This window comes from Coenobita brevimanus, chromosome 110, assembly GCF_032717465.1.
Source record: "Coenobita brevimanus isolate Jiangsu-jjx chromosome 110, ASM3271746v2, whole genome shotgun sequence".
NCBI lineage: Eukaryota > Metazoa > Arthropoda > Malacostraca > Decapoda > Coenobitidae > Coenobita > Coenobita brevimanus.
Window position 1 is genome coordinate 15,021,222 of NC_137063.1, and position 26,962 is coordinate 15,048,183.

Below are 26,962 nucleotides of genomic sequence, written 5' to 3' on the forward strand. Positions count from 1 at the left end.
GGTTTACTCAGGATGTCATTCATGGCTGGTACCACCACAGCTTCGATCCTTTTATGAGGCAAAAAAAAAAAAGGAATGTCATCAGTCCTTACGACATGGAGGAAGTGCTACTGTTGGACAACGAACAATCCATCCTCTCTTCACCTAATTCTTCTGCAAGGATGGACGAATCAAGGCTTTGTTCGTGCCAGCCAATACCATAACAATTATCCAGTCTTTGCACCTGGGAGTTATAGTGCAAAATGGTGTCACAGAAACCTCTACTTGCACCAGTGCCTCTTTGTAACTAAGGATAGGATGGACCAGGAAGGCTATGAGGACATCAGATGCAAGAAAACTTAGCAAAATGGCAAGAAATACACCATCAAAGACACCATCCTCAACTGCACAGAGGCGTGGAAGAATGTGTCTCTTGCTACACTGAAGAATGGGTGGTGTAAACTCCTCAGATCCCACAAGACTCCAGCCCTTCTACATGAATTTGAGAGGTTTGAGCCGCCAAAGATAGCACAAATAGCGGCAACTGCAGGGTAGGGGAACCTTGCTGAGGAAGAGCAGCAAAAGTAGCCGGAAAAGGATGCTGGTGTGCCTGTGCTCCAGAACTGCAACAAAACAAGGCAAAGGAGGAAGATGAAGAGGAGGAGGTGGAGGCATCCATCTCTGGCTGTTAATGATGCTGCAGACACAATCCTGACCATCATAGACAGAGTTCGTGGCCTATTGCCTCCAATTATGAGGCCATGCAGCTCATCAGATCGGAGCTGATGTAGCTGCAGCAGCCAGGGAAGATATTGACTAAGCTATCCCAGCTTTTCAAGCCTCTGCCTTCTCCTGCTGCCAAGATGATCTACTGTACACAGAGTCAAAGACCCCCAGACGTGTCTGTAACAACTACAACTTTAGCCACCCTAAACACAAGCTCAGGATCCAGCAGTAGAGCCTCTAGGACCCAAACCCCCAGCACCTCATGACTCTCTATACCAAATGTTACACCAGAGACAACAGAAACCATCTTTACTGACAGTGGCAAATAGTCACAGTTAACTCAGTTTACAGCATTATGAGCACGATGGGAATGTGAGCAGTCTACATCCATCTATACAAGTAAAGTTTACAATGCATGAGCTTGCTATCCTTTTTACTCCAACTTGGCTGTCTCTCTCTCTCTCATGATTACTGAGTTGTAAAAGGCTTTAGTCATACCTTACTGTACTGTTGTTGATAGACATTGCCAAGGGGTTTAATTAGGTGAAGAGAGATATTGTTGGTGTATCGTAGATTAATCGTATGCCCCTAATGCCGGTGGTATAAAATAGGGAGTTATTTAGCTAATTAGGTTGATAGGTCAAAATCAGTGTCGACAAAGTGGTGAGGCGATGGATAGCTCGTTGCCACTCTAGGCTATCCATTCTGGTTATCTCAGTAAGCCACGCCCCTTTCCCCAGCGCCTAACAGTTAACATACGGCTGGCAGGGCTGTAGGATATCACTTGCCGTCTGACCACAAAGATGCTAAAATCTCATAATGACCTTGATCGTGCGAATTAAGAATGTTTTAAGACTTGTAGATCTGCTGTTATTTGTGCTACATTATTTTCGTTTTTACCACTATAATGTCTTGTCTATGGAAATTAATTTCCAAAAGGTAAAGAGAGGCTACAGTAATAATATTGGAGCAAGAATAAGTAGAAGAATAGTTGAAAAATGTTTATACCACTTTTTACTAATCATTGATTTTTACAGCAACTATCGAATCATTTCAAGAATAAAGTAAGAATACTCAGAGAGAAAATTATCATGATTACCATGGTCACTTCAGATTTTATGAAAAGTATGGCAGAGCTGAGGTAGAGAAGTTTTTATGCAAAGATTTCCGAGCGCATCGATTTGTATGATTGTGTGGTGTGCCCTATCACCCCTCCCTCCCATGTCTCTGTGTACAGCAGTCCTCCTCTCTCTCTCTCTCTCTCTCTCTCTCTCTCTCTTGTTGCCAACCATCGCTCAGCGCAACTCAGCCTCAGCCGCCTAAACACCACTGTACGTACATTACGAGAGAGAGAGGGTGGGTGGGTGGAGGACTGTAGTACTCAGAGACAAAGGAGGGAGAAGTGGTAGGGCACACCACCCAAACATACTGTACAGGTCGATGCACTCGCAAATCTTTGCCCCCCCCAAAAAAAAAAAAAAAAAAAAAGAAAATCTACTCAGCTCTGCTGTAATTTTCGTAAAATTTGAAGTGACCATGGTAATCAAGATGTTTTCTCTCTGAAAATTCTTGCCTTATTCTTGAATTCATTCGGTAGTTGCAGTGAAAATCAGTGATAGGTAAAAAGTGGTATAAACATTTTTTAACCATTCTTCTGCTTATTCTTGCTCTAATTTTATTACTGTAGCCTCTCTTTACCTTTTGGAAATTAATTTCCATAGGCAAATCACTAATGAGCATAATGGTGTAAGAGAAAATTATGTAGCACAAATAACTGCAGATCTGCAGGTATTAAAACAGTCTTATATCGCGCGTTGCATGTTGCTACGAGAAGTTAGCAGCTCTGTGGTCAGACGGTGATATCCTACAGCCCTGCTAGCCGTACGATAACTGTTAGGCGCTGGGGGAAGGGGGTGTGGCTTACTGAGATAACCAGAATAGATAGCCTATAGTGTTAGTAACGTTACTGTTGATGATGGGGAAAGAAATTGTAGATGTATTGTGGTTAAGGGTGTGATGATAAGTGTTAATACATTTTTGATAGTATGGGGCAACAGGATCATGTGGATTGACATTCCTAGTGGGAACCTGTGTATGTATCCAGCAGACACTACGTACTGCACAGTGTGATATGAGCTATATACTAGTGCCTGCAATAATTACATATCTATAACTATTACACATGACGTAAATGTTTATGTAAAAATGTCTGCACTAGTCATGAAGCAGTACGTTGACAAAAGTGTGAAATTATGGCCAAGTCAGTAAAAAGGAGGTATAGTTTTCATTTTCTTACTGGAATGGGCTATTTTACTCTTTTATTTTTCATTATGTGCTTGAAATATGGCTTCAAGGGGAGGGGCGGGGAACCATCGTTTATGCCAGATTATTGGCTTTATCGGATCGGGCTTCTCCCAAATTGATTGGGCGTAATGAATGTCTGATGTACAGTATATATATATATATATATATATATATATATATATATATATATATATATATATATATATATATATATATATATATATATATATATATATATACAGAGTGGTGCAAAAGTAGGTTGACATTTACCATTTATTCCAACACAAAAGACACACTTTTAGTGTGTCTTTTGTGTTGGAATATATGGTAAATAGTTGTGTTGGAATAAATGGTAAATAAATAATATTAAACGTTTACATAAGAGTTTTACATAAGACTTTTGCAAACATAATAAAACATAAAAATGTCAACCTACTGTTGCACCACTCTATATATATATATATATATATATATATATATATATATATATATATATATATATATATATATATATATATATATATATATGAGCCTCTGTGGTAGAGTGTGCATTTCGTACACGGGTTAGCCAGGGTTCGCGCCCCGCCAGGGTAATAAACTTTGAAAGTGTTCACCCTGCCACGTACTACATTGGCGGACACAAGGGGTGCTGTGGTTGAGCCAGTGTCGCTTACTATAAAGTATGCTTGCACCCAGTCGGTTTGCGCTGGCCGATTACACTTGGTTCACAGACTACACACGCATCCAAAGCCACTCCAACACGACTTACACTAACAAGCACTTCTCACCCTACATACAATCTCTACCAGACAGCCTAAGCCACTTGGTTGAGATACATTGGCTGTATCGTCTCGACTTCGGTCGGGATAGGCCGGTCCTGCAGTGGATACTCAAACGGCTGCTGCTGCTGATATATATATATATATATATATATATATATATATATATATATATATTTATATATATATATATATATATATAATCATCAGCCGTTGAGGTCCACTGCAGGACCGGCCTATCCCTACAGAAGCAGGGACGATACAGCCAATGTATCTCTACGCAGTGGCTTAGGCTGTCTGGTAGAGACTAAATGTAGGGTGAGAAATGCTTGTGTGTGTGATTGTAGTGTTGTAGTGGCTTTGGATGTGTGTGTAGTCTGTGAACCAAGTGTAATCGGCCCGCCTTAAGCCGACTGGGTGCAAGCATACTAGTATGCAACACTGGTTCGACCACAGCACCCCTTGTGTTTTCCAAAGTATCAAGTGGCTTTGTGAACGCTTCCCAAAGTTTTTACAACTCTGGCGGGAGGCGAACCCGCGCTCACAAGCGTGCAAAATGTACACTCTACCACAGAGGCTCATATATATATATATATATATATATATATATATATATATGTATGTATGTATATATCTATCTATCAAACTTTTTATATATATATATATATATATATATCAAACTTTTATATATATATATATATATATATATATATATATATATATATATATATATATATATGTATCATTTCTCAAACTTGGTGGTATGCATCAACCTTGGTTATCTAGTCATCTAATGTCGGTTCTCCATGATGCTCGATCTATTCAGTCTCTTATCCCTGAGGTCATGCTCAATGACTTCATCTCAGGTCTTTTTCGGCCTACTCCTCGCAACCCTACTGCTAACGTTAACACATCTCACTTTGTCCACCCAATTAACGTATCATCCCCCATCCTCTCCACATGCCCAAACTATCTCATTCTACCTCTTCTCATCACACAACACCAATACATTCTAGTCCCATCATACCTCTCAGCTCTTCCATTGTAAACCTAGCCCCCCCAGGCCTCGCACTCAGGGATGCACTGCATTTCCACCTAATCATTGTAATTTCTGTACATTTGAGCTTGCATATATTTTTTAAGTTTTTGTTGATATATATTGTTTAGAAGCGGGATTTGCCAGTTAGGTAATGATGGAGCATTCCCAATGATTCGCGAAGTTTTCTGCTACATGTCAGAGTTGCCAGGTAGCCTGCTATTTGTGAGTGGAGGTATTTTGTAAAGTTATGCATTAAAAATTTATGCTCTGTTTTTTTCTCTATAACGTGTTATTTATGCAGTTGTTAAAGTATGTAATTTGATCTCAGTTTGTATGCTAAATAATCTAGAGTGTTATGCAGTGTAAGAAAACTCTGGAAATTTTGGATGTCTCTGATTTGGTAACTGTAGGTGCTAGAGTACAATGGAATATTCGAGTGTAAGGCAAGCTTATGTAGGGATGAGGAAGGGACTAGAGGAGTTAGTTCAGTGTGTGTTTAGATCAGTGTCAGTTCAGTGTCAGTGCAGTTTGCGAAGATTGTATAGCTCTAGTACTTGTGGAAACAGTGAAGTGAAGTTGGGAAGCATTGAGAGTAATTATTTGGAAGATAAAGACAGTGAACTTAAGAAGCCAGTGTTTATTTACCACACCTGAGCCAAACTTGTTGTTGTACACAGAAAGGCCAACCATAAGAAGAACAACTCCCTAGGCAACATCATATACTGTACTGCTGTTGATGGAGCCTGTGACAGTGTGGGACGAGGATATAACAGTGATGTCAGGAGTGTGGATCTTTAATGATGTGCTGCAGTGAGTTTAACCACCGACATGGAGGCAGGAGGTGTACAGACAAGGCCAAGCTAGGGAGGAGGAGGCATTGCTGGGCACAATGATGAAGCTATTACAAGCACAAACTGTACAACTACAGGCACAGAAGGAAGGACAGAAAGAACTCAAAGAACAGTTACAAGCACAAAGTGTAGGCCACAACTACTGACCCAAAGTGAAGAACAGAAAGAGCTCAGGAATGAAATCAAGTATGAGTTACTACATGCACGAAGTGAACAGCTAGAGGCATTACAGGAGCAAGATATATATATATATATATATATATATATATATATATATATATATATGGAGCCTCTGTGGTAAAGTGTGCATTTTCGTCCACTGAAGAACGAGGGTTCGTCCCCCGCAAGGGTAATAAACTTTGGGAGAGTTTTTCAGGCCACGTACTGCATTGGAGGACGCAAGGGGTGCTGTGGGTGAACCAGTGCCGCATACTGTAAAGTATGCTTGCACCCAGTCGGCTTGCACGGGCTGATTACACTTGGTTCACAGACTACACACACCTCCAAAGCCATTCCAACACAACAATTACACTTACAAGCACATCTCACCCTACATACAATCTCTACCAGACAGCCTAAGCCACTTGGTAGAGATACATTGGCCGTATCGTCCCCACTTCGGTCGGGATAGGCCGGTCCTCAGTGGACACTCAAACAACTGATGATATATATATATATATATATATATATATATATATATATATATATATATATATATATATATTATACAGAGAGAGAGAGAGAGAGAGAAAGGAAACTATGTAAGTTTAGAGATGCACCGTTTATTATGTAACAGACATTTATAAGATAAGAGATGTCAATTATTGTGTACGTGCTACAGTTACAGGAGGTGTATGCTTACGAAAATTATTATCATGTACATTAGCCTTGTAACTGTACTATTTTGGTTTAGTCAACTTTTATTTCATCAAGACAATAGCATTCAACTTAGGAAAGTCCACTCTTGCAGAAGTGAAGTATAAAGCTTATAGTGCTATAGAATGTGCAGGGAGATCCGTGTCTCTGGGTCCAAATCGAAGTCACTGACGTCTCAGGGGAAGGTAAATGGAAACTTGGAATGGTAACCTCCCTTTACTTATAAGATCTTTGCACATCTTATCACAGAACTAGCTTCTTTTCTGTATTTAAATGGTATATAGCATGACTCTTCTAACCTAACTAGAATCTCTTACAAATTTACCTAAACCAGATCATCCAGACGTTTCTGCTAATAGAGTACAAAACAGATGGAAACAGTTACGTTACCACGCTGTTAAATAAAAGTTAACATCTATCTATCTCTATCTATTGCCAGACGCCTCAATCCCGTTTGGGGTGGCCACAAACAAATCGCCTCCAAGTCGCCCTGTCCCCCGCCATTTCACTGCCCTGCTCCCAACTCACACCCCCCTCTCTCATATACCTCTCCACCCCATCCCTCCATCTCATCCTCGGCCTCCCCCTCCCTCTTCCCCCCTCCACCTCACTCACATACACTCTCTTCGTCAGTCTTTCACCCTCCATCCTCTCCACATGGCCAAACCACCTCAGTGTGTTCCTCATAACACTCCCTATCACATCCACATCAACACCACAACGTTCCTTAATATCCTCATTCGTCAGCCTATCTCTCCACGTGACTCCACAGGCTTCTCTTAAATAACTCATTTCCACTGCTCTCACTCTTGACTTGTGTCCTTCCAACAACGTCCAAGCTTCACTTCCGTACTTTAGAGTTGGTATCACAATACTGTCATGTAGTAACTTTTTCACTTCCATGCTCACTTCCCTGTTTCTTATCACTGCTTTCAAAGAACCAGCAACCTTTCTTCCCTGCTGTACCCTTTCAAGCACTTCACCCTCCAAACCTCCATCCTTACTCATCACACTACCCAAGTACTTAAACGTACCCACATTTTCCAATTCCTCACCATCCAACCTCGCTGTACATTCACTGACTTCACCTCTCTCAAAGACCATCACTTTACTCTTCCCTACATTCACCTTCAGATTCCGTTTCTTACACACTCTCCCAAACTCATCCACCAAGCCTTGCAGCTCCCCTTCGTCTTCACTCAACAACACAGTATCATCTGCAAACAACAGTACAGGGAGTTTCCAAACATTATCCTCTCTCACCAGGGCCACTCCAACATCCACTACCCTACCTTGTACCTCTTTTATTACTCCATCCATGTACAGATTGAATAACCACGGAGACATGACACATCCCTGTTTCAACCCAACTTTCAAAGAGAAAAATTCACTTAGTTCGCCATCCACACGCACTGCAGCCATCGCACCATCGTACATACTCTTCACAGCATTCAACAACTTCCCATCTACTCCATATATTCTTAACACTTTCCACAATCCTTGTCTATCCACCCTGTCATATGCTTTCTCCAAATCCATGAAAGCCGCATACAACTTCTTTCCCTTCTCTAGAAACTTTTCCACTAAAGATCTAAGACTGAATATCTGATCTAAACAGCCTCTTCCCTTCCTAAAGCCTCCCTGTTCTTCTCCAACTAATTTCTCTGTTCTTTCTCTAACTCTGTCAATAAGTATCCTGCCATACACTTTTCCTATTATACTAAGAAGACAAATGCCCCTATGATTACCACACACTTCTTTTTCCCCTTTTCCTTTGTACAAGGGAATAATTATACCTGACTTCCAATCCTCCGGGACTCTACTTTCCTCCCAGGCTAATCTGCACATCTTCCACATCCATTCTACTACTATCTCTCCCCCATGCTTCAGCATTTCACCACACACTCCATCAATTCCTGGGGCTTTCCCAGATTTAACTTTCTTCATTGCTTCCACAACTTCTATCCTACTGATTTCTTCCTGTCTTCTCACCTCCCTCCTTCTCCCAGCCATTCCCCAGCCACTTATACTCGCATTACTTCCATCCTGTATGTTTAACAATTCCTTAAAGTGTTCTCTCCATCTGCTTACTTTTTCTCCCTTCTCCACTAGTAATCTACCATTTTTATCTTTCACTCCCCTGCTAACTTCACTTCCACCCTGTCTTACTCTTTTCACCTCTTTCCAGAACATTTTCTTACAGTCCCTCCACTTTACACTCAAATTCCTTCCAAATTCCTCATCCACTCTCTTCTTACTCTCTCTTACTAATCTTTTCACCTCTCTCTTCCTCTCTACATATAACTCTCTCTTCCGCCTCTCAACTTCTTCCACGCCCCTATTTCTCATCCATTCATTGTATGCTTTCTTCTTTTGTGCCACAGCCTGTTTCACCTCTTCAGTCCACCACGCTGTTCCTTGCACCCCCCTCCGTCTTCTCTTCCTTCCACACACCACATCACATGCTGCACATATTTCTTCTGTAAATATGCTACACACACCTTCCACGTCTCCCATCTGCTCCAATTCATATTTGCCCAATCGTTCCTCCACTTCTCTCTTATACTCTGCCTTTTTCTCATCCTCTTGTAACCTTTCCACTCTCCTTAACATAAAAATACAAATTCATAAAATAAGATACAATGCCTTGGAGTACTTCTTACTCTGTCACCAAATAGCTTAAACTAAGTAGAGTGAACTGGTGGGGGCTGGACAAGCTACTGAGTGCCTCTTCCACCTCTAACCACCTTTGATATACCCAAGTAGCCACACCTCCTCTCCCCATGACTTATTGGCATCGGGGCTATTGTATTTACAAGTTGTTTCCTAAAGAGGATGGTCGTAACAAGTCGTTCTTGCTAGGGACAGTTACAGCATTCTGTGAGGAGTGGTCCTCCTCAGATTCCACCAATCATCATCTGGGTCAAGCTCTGCCTCCTTTTTCCTCTTGTAACTTAAGATGAGTTGACATCCCAGATAAAGGTTTTCCTCCTCAGATTCCACCAATCATCATCTGGGTCAAGCTCTGCCTCCTTTTTCCTCTTGTAACTTAAGATGAGTTGACATCCCAGATAAAGGTTTTTCACTTACAGTATCATCATCGAGAAGGTGACCTCTGGACAGGGTCACAGCTAAGCAAATACACATAGCCTTGCAACTTGAGCTAGAGGTCAGCTGAGATACATCGTGGCTAGAATAAACACACCGCTGCTGGTGCCTCAGATTAGTGGGCAGTGATAGTGGACTGGTGACATTTCCCTTCCTGAAGAAAGTAGCATCACGGGCAAATCTTATGTGCATATCACAAAGTTAAATCCTAGACAAACAGTCTGCCTAAACATTCCTATAACTCCTGATATGGTAAACATTCAGGGTATACTCTTTGGGAACTAGAGCCCAGCAGGTTAACCATTGATTCTTATCTCCAAATTTTGGTAGAAACTTGGGTGGTGATCTGCATACACAATAATAGGGACTGAATCTGGACTGAGAAATGTTGCAAGGCAAGCCACTCACTCGATGTAGTGCTGCTCTCGGGTGCCTGCCCTATCCTTTCTTCCTTCCTTCCTCGTCAGTCTTTCTTTCCTTCATTCTTTCCTCTTCTGCCTGCGGGTGACTTTACACTAACTCTTCTGCCTTTCTTTCCTTCATTCTTTCTTCTTCCTTTTGCCTCTGGGTGATTCTACAGTGAGTGACAAGCCAAATGGTTTCCTGTACACCAGGAAACCATTTACTGCACTGGGTGGTAACCATATAACCAAATTATTGCGCCTGGTGGTTTATTGGTTAATTAACGCCCTCCAATCGGATTAAGCCTGTGTAGGTTTATATCCAAGAGGTGATTGGAGTTCATTTGTCACTCAGGGATAAGTGAGGCTGATTACTCTCAACTTAAATGTCAGGACCAACTTGCCTAGCCCCAGGCTCCAACGTTTCTCATGTGGTAACGTAGGATTGGATGATGGATGGATAGATGGAGCTCTTTTTCAGCAGTGGAATAAATCTGAGCAACATTAAAGTTCTTGCTAAAATAACAAACAGGTAATTCAATGCCATGATCATTATCTTAACAGGACTGCACTGGTATCAAGACCCTGAGCATCAACAACTAATTTAAAAGGTTTACATAAAATTAGGGTTCAGAGCATAGGCTGAATAGACAGAATCGCCTTAACTTTTGAAATGCCACTTCACATTTTTCCTTACATTCATATTTGGTCGTTTCTTTAGCATATCTGTAAGGATAGCTACAATATCAGAGAAATTCAAACAAACCTACGATAATAACCCACCATATTCAGGAATCTCTGCACTTCCTGCTTGAAGTTACCTTTGGGATTAGGTGGAATTACTTTATCCAGTTTTACCATGTAGGTTAAGTACTGAACCTGGGCTTTTAGAACGTTGCACTTTGCTTGGCTGATTAGTAGGCTAGCATACGACAGTCTCTGCAGCAGGGCTTCTAGGTGAGTTAGATGTTCCTCCCAGGAGTTGTTGAATATGACCAAACATCAGTGTACTTGACACATCCAATGGTATCACTAGCATCTTTGTTCTTTAGTCTCTGGAACCTGTCTGGAACACTCTTCATACGATATGCCATGACTTTGCATTTGTAAATACGACCACCAACCATGAAACTGGAAATTTCTTTTGCTCATTTTGTAAGTGGGGTATGCCCATATTTCTTCTGTAAATCAGTTCTGGTAATGGACTGTGCACTGTCTATAATGTTCATGCATTCTCCCACTTTACTGTAGGAAGTGGGCAGTGTTAGAGAATTGCTCCTACGATTGGTCCCACTGGGTTTCGGTACTAAGGTGACGAAGGAGTACCACTCGCGTTGGTATGGCTCAGTCAACTCCTGCTGCAACATAACGGCCAGTTCGTGCTGGAGAATGGATTGCTTTTGCAGACTTGCACGGTAGGGGGGTTGCATCACAGGACAGGTGTCTCCAACATCTACACTGTACGGTGTTTCATCTGTTAGGACAGTTAGGTCAGCACATTGTTCAGCTGTTAAGTGAAAGAGTTTACCAGTTAACTCCTCCAACCCTCCTGGTTCTCTCTCCAACCGGAATTCTGGATCAACGTCAAGGGGAAGATCTGCTTATCCACCGTCTTGGTAGCTGACACCATACATGCAGCACTAGGGGATTCTGCATCCTCTCGCTCATAGTACTCCGTCAGTATGTTCATATGGCACAACCTTTCCTGCTTCCTTCGGTCTTGGGTGTGAGTGATGTGATTTACATCACCTACACTCCTCTGCTACAAAACGGCCTGTGAATCTTGCCTACAAAGGCTGTTTCCAAACATGGAGCAATATTAACAATATGTCTCCTGGGCAAAACACTACTCCTAGCCTGCTTGCTTTTATCATACCAACTGTTCACCTTCCTTTGAGAGGACTCCAAGTTTGGCTTAACTAGTTCTAAACTACAGTAGTAGCTAGTCTTTCTTTCAAGTGTGTTACACAGGTTAACAGATTAACATGACCATCATCATTGACCTATTGTTCCATGATCAGCAGGACCTCTCACATCGTGACCAAAAATTATGTTATAAGGGGAGTAGCATAACGACTCATTTAATATCTTTCTAGTTACAAATACTGTAATCTATAGGGGAGATGATATCTCTTCAGCACTTCACGACTTTGAGAATGATAGGCTTAGGAGATGATCTGGGGGATCACTAACTTCTTGAGGGTTTGTCTGAATGATTTTGACATAAAATTGTTGCCCTGATCTTACTGCACCTCTTTGGGAAGACCAAATCTAGTAAAAAAAAAAAATAATCATCTCTGAAATGTTGTCCAAGAGAATGGCTTCAGGATACTTAGAGGCCATGCCTAACATGGTGAGAATATACTGGTTGCGTGATGAAGTTCTTGGAAGAGAGCCAACAATTTCAGCAAGTGATTCGAGTGAATAGGGCATAAAAGACAGGAAGATAAACCAACAGACGGTTCCACAGGTCTAGGATTGCTACTCTTACCAGCCAGCTGGCAGGTTTGGCATGACCTACAACACCAGAAAAGGCCCAGAGAATTCCAGCCCAGTAGAAATGTGACTAGATGCGAGACAGGGTCTTCCTTCCTGCCAAAGTAGTGTCCTTAAAACTGCAATAATTTTTTGCTTCCATACTTTCAAAACAACGACTTGAATTTCTCTCATTCATCATGAGCAGCATGGGGTTCCTCCACCAATGCATCATCGTGAGCAGCATGGGGTTTCTCCACCAATGCATCAACACATCATTTGCTCTCAGGTAGTAACATTCAAACCATTCAGCCTCATATTCTTCCTCATTTACTACTGAGTTCATCAAAGCTGCGGTCTCTGGATCAGAACTTTGCACCACAACCAGCCCTAGATTTGCATTACTCTGTGGGGAGCCCTTAACCTCAGAGCCATTCAACTGGGCAAAGAAAATATCAGCAATAGAAATATCATCTGGCACCTCATTACTTTTAGGAGTGTCATTCTCTTGACGGAATTTTTTCATTATGGCTCTAGTTAGAGCACAAGCATGGAACAGTGTAGGGGATTTTACCTCCAGTGCTTTTGTCCTATCCTCACCTATGGGACTTTGTGTCACACAGGGAACTACACTCACTTGTCCTCCTCCCAAGTTATTACCCAAAAGGAAAGTGACCCTTTTCACAGGTAAATGGGTCAAGACGCCCACATATACCAGAATATGTATAACTGATTTAACTAATTCTGACTGGAGCTTCACTTCAAGCATAGGGACAGACACATACTCAGCTATTCCCTGCAATAAGACACATTCATCAGATTCGGATACATCTATTGTCACATTCAGTGTAAGAGACTGTGAAGCACCTGTGTCTTGGAGCATAGTACCCCCTCTAGTATTTTTACCATCAGTTGACACTAGTCGTTTAGAAATGAATCTAGCAAACAGGTTGTGTTGGGGAGGGGGAATTAAGGGAGAATGTTTTGATGCGGTCATATTACTACCCGAGTCCCACTAGTGTACAATGACAGCTTTAAATGAGTATGACTGTCAACAACTGATTGCTTTATTCTGGTCATAACGTCACTAGACACCTGGTTAGGATGTGTCTGACTACCATTCAGTCTGTCATTTGGTGGCTGCTCACTTTCAGTATTAGCAGTCCCCAAGTATGTATCTGAGCAATAGATTTCGCTCTGCGATTTCTTCTCATCTTCTTCCAGCACTCTTACTCAATATGACTCTTCCCATTACAAAACCGGCCTGTCTTAAATGTTTTTACTGACTCTTTAGCAACAATGTCTCCATTCTCTTTGGTGGAACTAACATGGTTTGGGGTTACAGTTTTCCTAGTAGTGTCATCTGATTTCACCTAAGTGTTTTGCCAGAAGGTGGGTTAACAGAATGAATTTGGTCCATCTTCCTATATCTATCAAGTGAATAAGGCCTAGAGCCATACTTGTGGATAAGACTATACTTATCTGCCATAACAGCTCCCTCAGTAAGGTTATCCACCTCTTTCTCAACTAGGTGAGTGGCAAGATCCTTGAAAACATTCCTAGTGAAGTTCTATAAGATCTTCTCTCAACTTGGTAAAGTCCTTGTTACTTTTAATTTAAATTCAGCCATGGATCATATATGTCTTGAAGCACACTAGCATAGTCTACATAGATATGACATTTTTGTTTGCAAGTGATTCAACGCTTCAGGATGTAGGTTCCTCGTACAAATTCATAAGCCTTAAGAATTGCATCTTTTACTACCTCATAATTAGCCCAGTGGTTAACTGGTAAAGCAATATAGGCCTCCTTTGCCTTACCCTTAAGTACTATATGCAGTAACATGGATCAAGAGTCCATAGGCCCATAAAGACTATCTGTCACCTTCTCTAACATATGGAAGTATTTGGTACCCTCTTACTCACTAAAGAAAGGGACGAACTTAGTGTTTTTGACAACATCAAAAGAGTCACTAGCAGAGGCGCCTGAAGGACTAGATGAACCACCAAGCTGCCTCAGTCTGTGATCGTGATCTAGGTCAAGCTGTTTCTCAGGTAACTGAAGTTGCATCATTTGCAAATGAATTCTTGGATAATTCAAGGTGTGCATTTCCCCTAGTATTGGAGGTAATGAAATCTACACCCTGGGCGGTAACAATGTAAATTGGTTCTCACTCCAAAAGCTCGGGTTTCTGAATGTCTCCATCACTGTGAACATTTATTTTTTTGTTATTTGCTCCCTAAACTCAAAACCAGGTTGGGTAGGATCAGCCTTAACATCTTCACATACCCTAAACACTGTTTTCTGAACCAGGCTAAGTAAATTAGATTCATTAATGTTAATGAGAAATCTCTTGTATAAAACATGAACAACCAGCTTCAGCTCAGATTTTCCACATCAGACTGTCTAGGTTTAGTTTACAAAAATGCCCTTATTTCATCATAACTCGTCAGTACCTTACTGATACTTAGGTAATTAGGTTCAGAGCAAAGTCACTGTTCAGTACTGGGAAAGGTCGCCATTTTATTAGTGTTACGAACCGTACAGAGAGATTTCTGTCTCCAAGGGTCTATATCAGAGTCAATGAAGTCTCTAGGTAAGGTAAAGGGATACTTGGACAAATGACTTTCCTTTACTTGTAGGATCTTTGCACAGCTCAACACCGAAGTTGATTCTTTATATATTAAACATGTGCACAGTGGGACGCTAACCAAACCTGACTCACATACAAACTTACTCGAACAAGATCAGACATTTCTGCCAATAGAGTACACAATGAATGGGAACAGTTACGTTACCTGGTTGCTATATACAAGTTGACATAAAACAGAAATTCATTGATGTGGACCTATGGTGTTTACTCAGTTTCCTCTTCCTCTTTTCATTTTCATTTTCAGCAGTAACACTAAAATTCATCATCTGTTCGGCAGGCACAGTCAGCACTGATCTACGATGCAGTAAGGGTGGTTGCTGAGGCGCTGACCAGACTGAAGCGCAAGGGTGTAGACACGTTGGGAGAGTCTGCTGGTCTGGGTGAGCCTGGGATCATCAGCTGCGACAGCAATGATAGTGAGCAGAGCATCTGGGAGCACGGCGAGAAGATTACCAGGCAACTGAGGAAAGTGAGTGGAAAAATACTTGAGGAATAGATTGTTGTTGTTATACATATTAGGCTGCTAGATGGTAGAAATAGTTGCTACTCTAGGTATATTATGGTGTCAGAGTGGAGAAAAGAATTGTAATGTGGATGCTTAGGATGCCAGAATGGGCGATTAGGTTGTTCCTGTGGATATTTTAGTGTACCAGACTGCATAAAACATTTATCTGTAGATATGTAAAGGTGCCAGGGTGAATAGCTAACAGCCAAAATCAATAAAAAGCTGCTTAGTTAGTCGAATGAATGCTAAAGCAGAAAACAGTAAGAAAATGAATAAATAGGATTAAACGTTACAGTATTAGGATCCAAAGTATGGGTAACTGTTGGGATAGATTTTCAGGACGGAGATTCGGGTGCCAATAATCAAGAACTGGAAGGACTGAATTATAGAATTACGATTTTGGATGCCAGAACGAGAATTTTGTTGCCAAAGTGGAGTATCACTGTGTGTTGGTATGGTGGTGGGATGTACATGTAGGAACATAATTGTGTTCATTGTGTCTCCTCGGATGGGTGAGCCTAGGATCAGCAGCTGCCTCGGTTATAACAGTGATCAGAGCGTCTGCGAGCTTGGCAAGATCACCAGACGCTTGAAGAAGGTGGCTCTGGGTTTACGGTGTTAGGGAGAAATATTAAGGGGTCAGTGTAATATATTTGGGTGCCATGGTGAAGTAATAGTGTCCTAGAGTGGAATATTGCTGTGCTGCGGTAGAGCATCAAGGTTGCAACATGGACTTTGAGAAAGACTGCTAAGACTGAATAAAAGATGATAAGTTCATTAGGCACATAAAGGTAGGTGAAGAGTTTACGTGGCATCGTATAGAGGTTAGGGTGCCAGTGTGGTGAAACAAGGTCCTAGGATAATGGGGTGTTCAGAGTGCAGAGCTTTTGGGGTGGGAAGATAACACCTGGTACTTTAGCACTGTGGGCACAGAATCAGAGTTGCCGTTTAGAGGTACCAGGATGTCTGTGAGGAAAGTTGGTGCTCTTTGGTGTAGCATTAGGCTGTCAAGAGTACAGAGCACCAGGATGGAGTGTCAGTGTTTTCACTGTTATCATTGTGATGACGTATTATATACTCAGTTCTTGCAACCGTCAGACGATTCTATGTAGCATGGGACTGAGGTTTCGAACTCGAAGTGATAGATTTAGCTTTAATTAACCATTCACTGTTAGAGATCTGTCCTAAGTGGAATAAGCTGCCTGCCGATAACAAGAATAAGATAAAAAGTATGTCATTACACTGAAAGGACTAAGGAAAGATAATTAGAGTGCCAGGATGCATTATAACTCCGTCAGTAACATTTATTTTTAGTTTACTCTTGCTGGTAAAAGACTAAAAGACTGTTTAAGTCACCATATGAGAGCACCCTGATGGTGAAGGGGTTGTTGAATGTTATCGTCAATCACTTCAGTGCGGCAAATCATCCAATACACTATAAAATCGTCTCGAAATAACGAGAAAACATTTCTATCTATCTATATAGATAGATAGATATAGATATATACACACACAGAAGCCGGTAGGCGATGATATATATACACTAGAGAGAGAGAGAGAGAGAGAGAGGTACACACACACACACACACACACACACACACACACACACACACACACACACACACACACACACACACACACACACACACACACACACACACAAGCCGATGGGCGATGATGGCCAGCTCTAAGCAGACCAAGCTTAATCGGAAACCAGAAGTGAGTTTCGGCATGTAAAGTCACTTCCTGTATGGCGGTACTGAAGGACAACATCCCACCCAAGAATCATGGCTCTGGGTCAGTAACCTTTGGTTTTACTGGCATTTCGCGTGAAGCTAGTCACGATTTTTGCCACTTTCCGCTGAAGTGCATTTGTTGACACTTGACCCCTAACATGGCGGATATGGGTCATGGATTTACGAAGCACAGTTGTAGTACTCATTAACCTAATTCAGCACCCATCCATCTTGACTATGGTGCATGACTTTTGCAGTTTTGCCCCCTCTGTCCCCGCCCCCTAAGTCTCGAGTCCTGAGTCTCCGCTAATCCTTTCCACCCTCGCTATGGAAAGCACAGCCGATGTCGTCATTGTGGAGTGTCAGAACATAACAGATGTAAAGAATTCAGGGTGAAGGGGTCATTCACTTAATGCGTTCGCAATGTGTCCGGCTTCTTTTGACCCCCTTCCCCCTCCCATTTGCACAATTTTGTAAAAGAGTTTAGTAAAGTACTAGCGTTCTCACTAGTCACGACCCCCTCCCGCCTCCCTGGCTGCGATCATAATAAATGAATGCCTCTTACAGTATCATGTTAAAATTTTTTTGACAAATTATTCTCAAAGGTCCACAGGTTAAAGTTCGAATATAACTGAGAAACAACTGCAATTTTTAGCTTAATATATATTATTTTTTTATCTGTAATAAATAATTGAATGAAATTTATGAATAAAATATCACTCATGAACAGGGAAAAACTATGTAAGCAAGAATCATCGCCCTGGCTTAACTCCAAGATGCCAGGGGTTTTCCGATGTTGCACGCTCCTCCCTACAGGGAATATCCATGACGGAAAAAAAATACTCCTACAAACCCTAATATCCGCCAAACTATAACAGTTAGAGGAAAAATTAAAGGTACATAAGAATCAACGACTCTTCCTCATTCAAATGAAGTATCCCCCTCATCTCCAGGTGGTTCCGTCAATGAGTAAGGATTTGATAAAGTTCAAAGGGTGGGGGGAAGATGCTTGCGGCAATACACGTCAACCGGCATTGCTCTGCACCCAAAATTGTGACAGCTATACACGTCTACCGGCGGTTAGGGGTTAATAATTTTCAGAGACTTTGCATTTCATCAGAGGAAAGTCATAATCTTAGCTCTTTTCATATTTTCTCCACCTGATGACCTTTGACCCTTGACCTGGTGGATGTCATTTATGTATGAAACACAGCTGTAGTACTCATTAATGTCTCCAGTGCAACGTTCCACCCAAAATCATGGCTCTGGCTTAATAATCTTCAAAGGCTTAGCGTTTCACGCGAACATAGTTGAGATTTTAGCTATTTTCAGTGTTTTTGCATTTGATGGCCTTTGACCCCTGACCTGGCTAATGTAGTACATAGGTGTACAATTGAAAGTTGTAGTATTAGTCAGTGTCTATGAGCCTGCAAAGTTTCATTCAATCCTGTAGAGCCATTGGGGAACTATAGGGGCATTTTTGAAAACCCAGTACTACTTGCTAGGGACGATGAGGCCAGTCTTCACAGGGTTGCCACTCAAAAACTAGAGGAGAGAGGGAGGAAAATATTGGCACATTTCCAATAGGGAATGGCCTCAAGACTATGTCTTAAGAAGGCAGAGCTTTCTACGTCCATTAGTGATGTTTAGATTGCTCAAAACGTGAAAAGTACGAAAAAAGCGGTTTTTCGGCAGTTGCTAGCAACCAAAACCTTCCGGACACAACTAGATCATAGGCGAGTCATTGTGTCCAAGTTTGGTGGGAGTCGGTTTATTCGGAAGGGTGGAAGTACCTGCCACAATTAAAAAAGACAAGAAAGACCAAATGAAAGAAATAAAGCAAGAAAACGAGACTAGCAATAATAGACCAGGTGCCCAGAGGGGTAAGCCTAGGTGGAAAGGAACAGCACCATATACACATGGACAATAACCACTTCTTGAGGTTTCCTTTCTCAGTTACAGATCACATATAAAATACTCCTATCAATTATCTAAACATTTCTCTGAGTTTATAATCTTGGTGAAAGTACACAAAATAGTAAAACAAATCATAGTTTTCTTTCTTAGCAGACTCATAAAAAAGAATTTTGTATATTGTATCTGCTGAAGCTTTCTTTCTGATACAGAATACATGAAATAGTCCAATCGGTTATCTAAAAATATCTTCTGAGAAGTGAAAGCACACACAAAAAAAGAAAAGTAAATTGTGAGTTTCCTTTTTCAGCAGCACCACATACACATGGATATTTCTGTACCACATCATCTGTTTCTGACAAGGTTTCCTTTCTCAGTAACACATCAAAGAGGCCTACGAGTTAAATAAAAACTAATGTCCTATTGGTTAGTGACCTCAGTTAAAGCACAAAAGTTCTGGCCATGTTTGATTTCTAGATTAGGTTTACATATATTAAAGTTTTACAGTATTATTCTATAGGGAGGATATTATCATGGAACTAAATAAGACAGTTTTCACACTGTTTGGATGTTAACCTGCCCCATCACGACGTTTTCTGGGCAGTGGTACGCTCCAGTCCCAACATTTTTGAACGTTTTTTTTTTTTTTTTTGCTCAAACATCCGCTTTTGGTGAGAAACATCGAAAATTCATAGAGAAATCGCTCACCTGAGGTTTAAAATACTCGATCTAGGTACGAGTACCTCCTTACCTGACTGGGTTTTCTAACAGGCTGGCACCAAAGAAAATGAGTTCTATGGGAAGGTAACTATTTTATCCACTCATAAACAGTTTTTATTTATTTATTTGGTACGAATTTATATGTAGTACAAGAGTATATTGGTTTTCAAACAGTAATATAGGCATTATAAGCATTGTTTCACTCACTAACTCATCACCATTCATGACCTTTTTTTTCCCACATTACCTGATCATCATTTCTGACTTTCTTCCTCTAATGCTATGTAAACTTTGTCCTCCACATTGTCATCGACTGGGGAATCACTGTGGCCCTGAATGTCTTTATTGGCCAGGTCACTGGTAACAAGTGAATTGCGGAGACAATGGCGTGCAGGGGGAGGGGAGAGGTTATGCGGTGTAAGGCATTGTCCCTGCTTGGCATCTTGTAGAGGAATAGAGGAAGGTGTCCCGTGTATACGTGCCAAAAATCACTCGCAAAATCACTCGCGAAAATTGAAAATTGTGCAAATTAGGGACCTTGCAATGTTGCCGCGTTAATTCACGTCTCCGAGATATGAGTGCACATCATGTGAGGACGTGAATTCACGTCTCCGGGACGCGGCGGGTTAAAGGCTAAAGAAAACTCAATGAAAGTGAATGAAAAGTGATATTTATACAGTACTGTGGAGCTCATGAATAGCCAAAGCTCAGCTAGATGGTCAACCGTAGTCATTCAGTCAACCGTAAAACCCCCATCTTCCTCCTGTGAGTCTGAGTCTTACAGTAACTCCACGCCTCACCATGTGAATCACACACTAGTTCATCAATACTTTCTCCTTCCAACTCAGGGTTGCTGTCATCTTTGGTCTCCATGTCCTCTGCATTGTCACTGCCATCCGTAAACAAACTGTCTGGTATGGCTGGTCCTTCAAACCAGATTGGCTTCAGGAAGTTGTAATCCATAGACAAGAGAAAGAACACTCTTGAAAGATTAGAACAAAATTTTTGTGCTTCACTGACATCATAAACTCAGAGAAGATAGTTCAGGGGTAATTTTCTATGTTAGCAGTCACTACGAAAGAAAGCCTGGGAATAAACAACACCTGTCAGTTTTATGTGGTGCTGAAAACTCTGGTTTAATATTGTTAAGAAGGGGGATTTGCCAGTTAGGTAGTCTCGTACCTTCGAGACGTTTCTGGTACCGTAATTTTCGGTACGAGTCGTCAGAGTTGCCAGTTTGCCTGGTGTTTGTGAGCGTAGTTATTTCGTAAGTTAAACATTCATTTATTTTTGTGCTCTTTTTCTTTATAATGTTTTATTTAAGTAATTGCTTGTTAAATTATGTAATTTAAGTTCGTATGCTTAATGATTTAGAGTGTTATGTAATGTAAGACAACTCTAGAATGTTTTGATGTCTTGTAGTTGGTAACTGTTGTTGCAAGGGGCTGATGCAAGACAGTATGTCCTAGAGTGTGGGAGAAGTACCGTAGAAGTTTCGAGAGTAATGCAAGCTTATATAAGATGGGGTAGTGATTATTACAAGTTTTGTCGGGTGTCAAGTCAGTTTGAGTGAAGTGCAGTCAGTTTTGGTTTAGTGCAGTGTCAGTGTCAGTGAAGGTTGTATATTTTTGGTACTTGTGAAAACAGTGGCAAACAGTGACGGGTTATTGAAGTTTGTATATCAGTAGAACTTGAGAAGACAGTGAAGTGTATTAAGTGTCAGTGAAGATTATTTTCAGTACTTGTGTAGTAAGTGAAGTGTTAGCAAGCATTAAGTGTACTAACTGTGAAGTGTTGTTAAACATTAAGTGTAACTGCAATCTATAAAGTGTGTATAGCTCCAATGCTTGTGAGAACAGTGAAGTTGAAAAGCATTAAGTGGAATTATTTGGAAAATAAAGACAGTGAACTTTAAGGAGCCAGTGTTTATTTTCGCCTCAGCTAATTTTGTGTACTGCGCACCTAAAGGCTGACCATAAGAACAGCTCACTGGGCAACATCCTTCCTGTACTGTACTACTGCTGTTGGAGCCTGTGGCAGTGTGGGGACTGGGACGTAACACTGGTGTCAGGAGTGTGGATTATTATTTCAGAGCTGTATTGAGTCTAATCTTCGACATGGAGCAAGAAGATATCCAAACAAGAGGCCGAGGAGGGCAGGAAGACAGTGTGACATTGGCTGCAATCATGAAGCTATTAGAAGACGAAGTGTCCAACTGCTGGCAATGATTGAAGGAAAGAACTCAAAGAACTAATAGAGGCACGAACTCTACTAGTGAAGGCACAAAGGGAACAACTAGAGGGACAATGTGAAGAACAAAAAGAGCGATATGAGCAACTTCAAGAGGCATCAGAGGAACAACAGAAGAAAGTACAACCGAGGATGCAAGGGCAGCTAGGTGCATTCATGGGGGAAATCAAGGAATAACAGCAACAGCTTAATGAGGAAGTAGATGCTGAGCTAGAGCAGCAGAAGTATGAGGTAAGCAATACTGTGACAGAGTGTAAACAGCATGTAGATGAACAATTGAAGACAGTTAATGAGGAAATAGTGATGGAGTGCAAACAGCATGTGGAAAACCAGCTGAAGATTAGCGAGGGAATAGTGACAGAGTGCAGACAGCATGTGGACAACCAGCTGAAGATTAGTGAGAGAATAGTGGCGGAGTGCAGACAGCATGTAGACGACCAGTTGAAGTCAATTAGTGAGGAAATAGTGATGGAGTGCAGACAACATGTAGATAACCAGTTGAAGCATGTAGTCAATCATGAGAAGATAATTAGTGAGAAATTTGAGGCTGTAGAGAAATATTGCACTGCTGAGCCTCAGGTTAGTGTACAGGGAGCATATGAAGGGAATGGACAGTGTATGGTGAATCTTGATGGATCCCGGGCATCTGAAGATGGCATTACAGGGCTGAATAATCAGAATGCAGAAGTTGTAAGTCCTCGACTTAATTATGATGCCTCAGTTATTAGACCCCAAACCAGTGTAGTGCATGGCTATAATGGGGATCCAGTTAAGAAGAAACCTCAAGAAAGTGATGGTAGTGTATCTTGGGAAGCTGACCGTGCACAGTTTGAGTTACTTGCAGATCAGAATGGTTGGGATGATAAGAGGAAGGGTGCAGAAGACCCACCACTGAAGAAATGCAAGAGAACCTTGATGAATAGTGTGCGAGAAGACAGGACAGATGACATGCAGCATAGTAGGAATGGGAATCATAGGAAGAAATGCAGCTGTACTGTAGTGACGGGGCCGGCGTCGGATGAAGAAGACCTCGGGAGGATGCAGATGGAGGGTGCAGATTTACAACCTGTGCTGGAGTGGCTGCAGCAGAGTGCAGTGCGACCATCATGGGGAGATTTCCAGGTTGGGCCCTGCGACCAAAAGCTGCTGGAGTCAGTGGGTCCTTCTTCGTTGCAACTGACTACTGGAGCGTCAGTGGGAGACGCCCAGTGGCCTCAGCGAGTGTTGGCAACTGGTGGTTCTGAAGAAGATGAGGTCCAAGATCTTGGATGAGTCCCATAACCAGATCACTAGTGGGCACCTGGGAGTGAAGACAATCCCAAGCCGGCTGCAACACAAGTTCTACTGGATTGCCAAGCGTCAGGATGTTGAAGAGTGGTGTCGGACCTGTGATGTTTGCTGTGTCAAGAAGAGGACCAAGACCTTCCTGGAGGAGGGGACTGTGCGGAAGAGCAAGGACATCATCAGAAGCGGCATAGAAGACCTGATAAGTTGAAAGATTATCTTGTGTATAGTTAGATGTTTTTTTTTAAGATTATGGTTTATGTTTGTGTATATTGTGTAGTTTTGTCGGGACGACAAAGAACTAGGAATGGGGTAGTGTTATGAAGGGGGACTTGCCAGTTAGGTAGTCTCGTACCTTCGAGACGTTTCTGGTACCGTAAGTTTCGGTACGAGTCGTCAGAGTTGCCAGTTTGCCTGGTGTTTGTGAGCGTAGTTATTTCGTAAGTTAAACATTCATTTATTTTTGTGCTCTTTTTCTTTATAATGTTTTATTTAAGTAATTGTTTGTTAAATTATGTAATTTAAGTTCGTATGCTTAATGATTTAGAGTGTTATGTAATGTAAGACAACTCTAGAATGATCTGATGTCTCGTAGTTGGTAACTGTTGTTGCTATGGGCTGATGCAAGACAGTATGTCCTAGAATGTTGGAGAAGTAGAAGTTTCGAGAGTAATGCAAGCTTATATAAGATGGGGTAGTGATTATTACAAGTTTAGTCGGGTGTCAAGTCAGTTTGAGTGAAGTGCAGTCAGTTTTGGTTTAGTGCAGTGTCAGTGTCAGTGAAGGTTGTATATTTTTGGTACTTGTGAAAACAGTGGCAAACAGTGACGGGTTATTGAAGTTTGTATATCAGTGGAACTTGAGAAGACAGTGAAGTGTATTAAGTGTCAGTGAAGATTATTTTCAGTACTTGTGTAATAAGAAGTGTTAGCAAGCATTAAGTGTACTAACTGTGAAGTGTTGTTAAACATTGAGTGTAACTGCAATCTATAAAGTGTGTATAGCTCCAGTGCTTGTGAGAACAATGAAGTTGAAAAGCATTAAGTGGAATTATTTGGAAAATAAAGACAATGAACTTTAAGGAGCCAGTGTTTATTTTCGCCTCAGCTGATCTTGTGTACTGCACACCTAAAGGCTGACCATAAGAAGAACAGCTCACTGGGCAACGTCCTTCCTGTACTGTACTACTGCTGTTGGAGCCTGTGGCAGTGTGGGGACTGGGACGTAACAATATGTAATGTATTTTTTGTTTTTACTGAGATCATAAACTATGAGGACATACATTTTATAAGAGAATGTTTTTATATTTCTGTGTTAGCTCTAATTACGAAAAAATACCTAGGAATATACAATACATATCCACTTGCATGTGGTGCTCCTGAGAAAGAAAATTCAGGTTACGCCACCATCTAATCTAGTTCAATATTTCGGGTAGAGAATTTGAGGGTCTGGCAGCACACCCACTGAAAAAGTCTGGCAGTGGCCATTCATGATACCTGGTACAATGCCGAACATTTTCCAACAGGTTTCATGTGGTTTCTCACCAGCTGGTCTAGCTCAATTTGAGGGGTTGGTGTATTTATTGGGGTCTGGCAGATACACATCACCACTGAAAAAGTCTGGCAGCAGCCATGCATGTTACCTGGTGCGTGCTGAACATTTTCCAGTGGGTTTCATGTGGTTTCTCCACTAGCTGATCTAGCTCAGTTTGGGAGGATGGGGTATTTAGGGGAGGTCTAGCAGGTACACCCCACTACTGAAAAAGTATGGCAGTGGCCATTTTTTGATATCTGACACTATGCTGAACATTTTCCATAAGGTTTCATCAGGTTCCTTCACCAGCTGATCTAGCTCAGTTTGGGGGGTGGAATATTTAGGAGGGTCTGGTAAGCATGCCCCACCACTGAAAAGACTGGCAGTGGCCGTTCATGATACCTGGGCTATGGTGAACTTTTTCCAGAAGGTTTCATCAGTTTGCTCCACCAACTGATCTAGCTCAATTTTAGGTGTGGGGTTATCCAGGTCTGGAAGGCACACCCCACTACTGAAATATTCTGGCAGTGGCCATTCACAATACCTGGGACTGTGTCGAACATTTTCCAATAGGTTTCATCAGGTTACTTTACTACCGTAAGATGGGGTAACTGGGCACCATTTTTACCTCTTTTTTGTCAATAATATCGAAATGTGCAGGAATTTGGAAAAGTTAAAATTGTTAAAAAAAAAAAACTAATTTAGGGATATCTTTTGGAACCAGACACATACTTAAGGATACGAAAACAACTTACTTAGAAATAAAAAAAAAGTGGGTGCCTGTTTACCCCATACGATGGGGCAACCGGGCACACAGACCTTTTTATTACTGTATGAAGGTGCTCATTACTGTTGACTGCCACTAAATAACATAAACTTAGGCAGGCAAACATAATATGTAACATAAACTTAAGCAGGAAAAACCAGTGTACTCCTGCTACTCAGGATTTTGTAGTTCTGCATCATCACTGCGGTTCTGTGGGCAAACAAGCTAATATATTCAGAGTCTGGTGCATCCCTGAAACTTAGAAATATAGCAATAGATGGGAAGGAGTCTTTGAGACATATTTAGAAACTAAATAATGATAATTAGTTAATGTGACCGGTTGCCCTCCCCAAAGTGCCCAGTTACCCCACCTGAGTTACCCTTGCCATTACCAGGTAATGCTTAACCGTAGAAACACGTTTACTAATTCCCATCCAACCTTTGATAATGTCAAATGAATGTGCATAAGTAGAATTCTCTAGCTAACCTCTAACATAGGTAACTTACCCTTAGCGTTTCCAATGTTGGGGCTTCTGTGAATTCTCGAAAACACCACTCTTATGCATGCAAGGATCATTGGACTACTTTTTCCTATTTCTAACGTTGATTCTGAGGTATGTTATTGCTGGGGAACTTAGCTATATAATTAGCACTAGAAAATTTTAGGAAACTAAAGCTTTATGGGATTTATGTAGGAAAGTTTGCAAATAACTTATACTCAGTTTTTTTTTTTTTTATTGAGTCGAAGATGCACTTGACAGGTTGGTGATGATTGGCTTGTCCGAATAGCATTTACTAACCCAAATTTCCCCCTCAGATATATGTTGTTAATTAATAATGCTAACAAGGAAAGAGATTTTGAAGTAAAATTGAATTCAGCCAATCATCACCAACCTGTCAAGTGCATCTTCGCCTTAAAAAAAAAAAAAAAAAAAAAAAAAAAGTATAGTGGGTGCCCGGTTCCCTCGCTAAGTGCCCAGTTACCATATCTTACAGTAGCTAATCTAGCTCAGTTTGGAGGCCCTTTTCTTATGGCCCCCATAACAACACCCACCACCATGTG

General features: G+C 41.3%; 1 protein-coding gene across 1 annotated transcript in view; it reads left to right on the forward strand.

Moving 5' to 3' along the window:
• LOC145417501 (glutamate receptor 1-like) overlaps nucleotides 1-26,962 on the forward strand; it is a 723,617-nt gene that overhangs the window by 566,826 nt on the left and 129,829 nt on the right. The window contains exon 8 of the mRNA XM_080286209.1: nucleotides 15,469-15,660. Coding sequence (XP_080142335.1) covers nucleotides 15,469-15,660 — 192 coding nt within the window. The remainder of the gene's footprint in view (nucleotides 1-15,468; nucleotides 15,661-26,962) is intronic.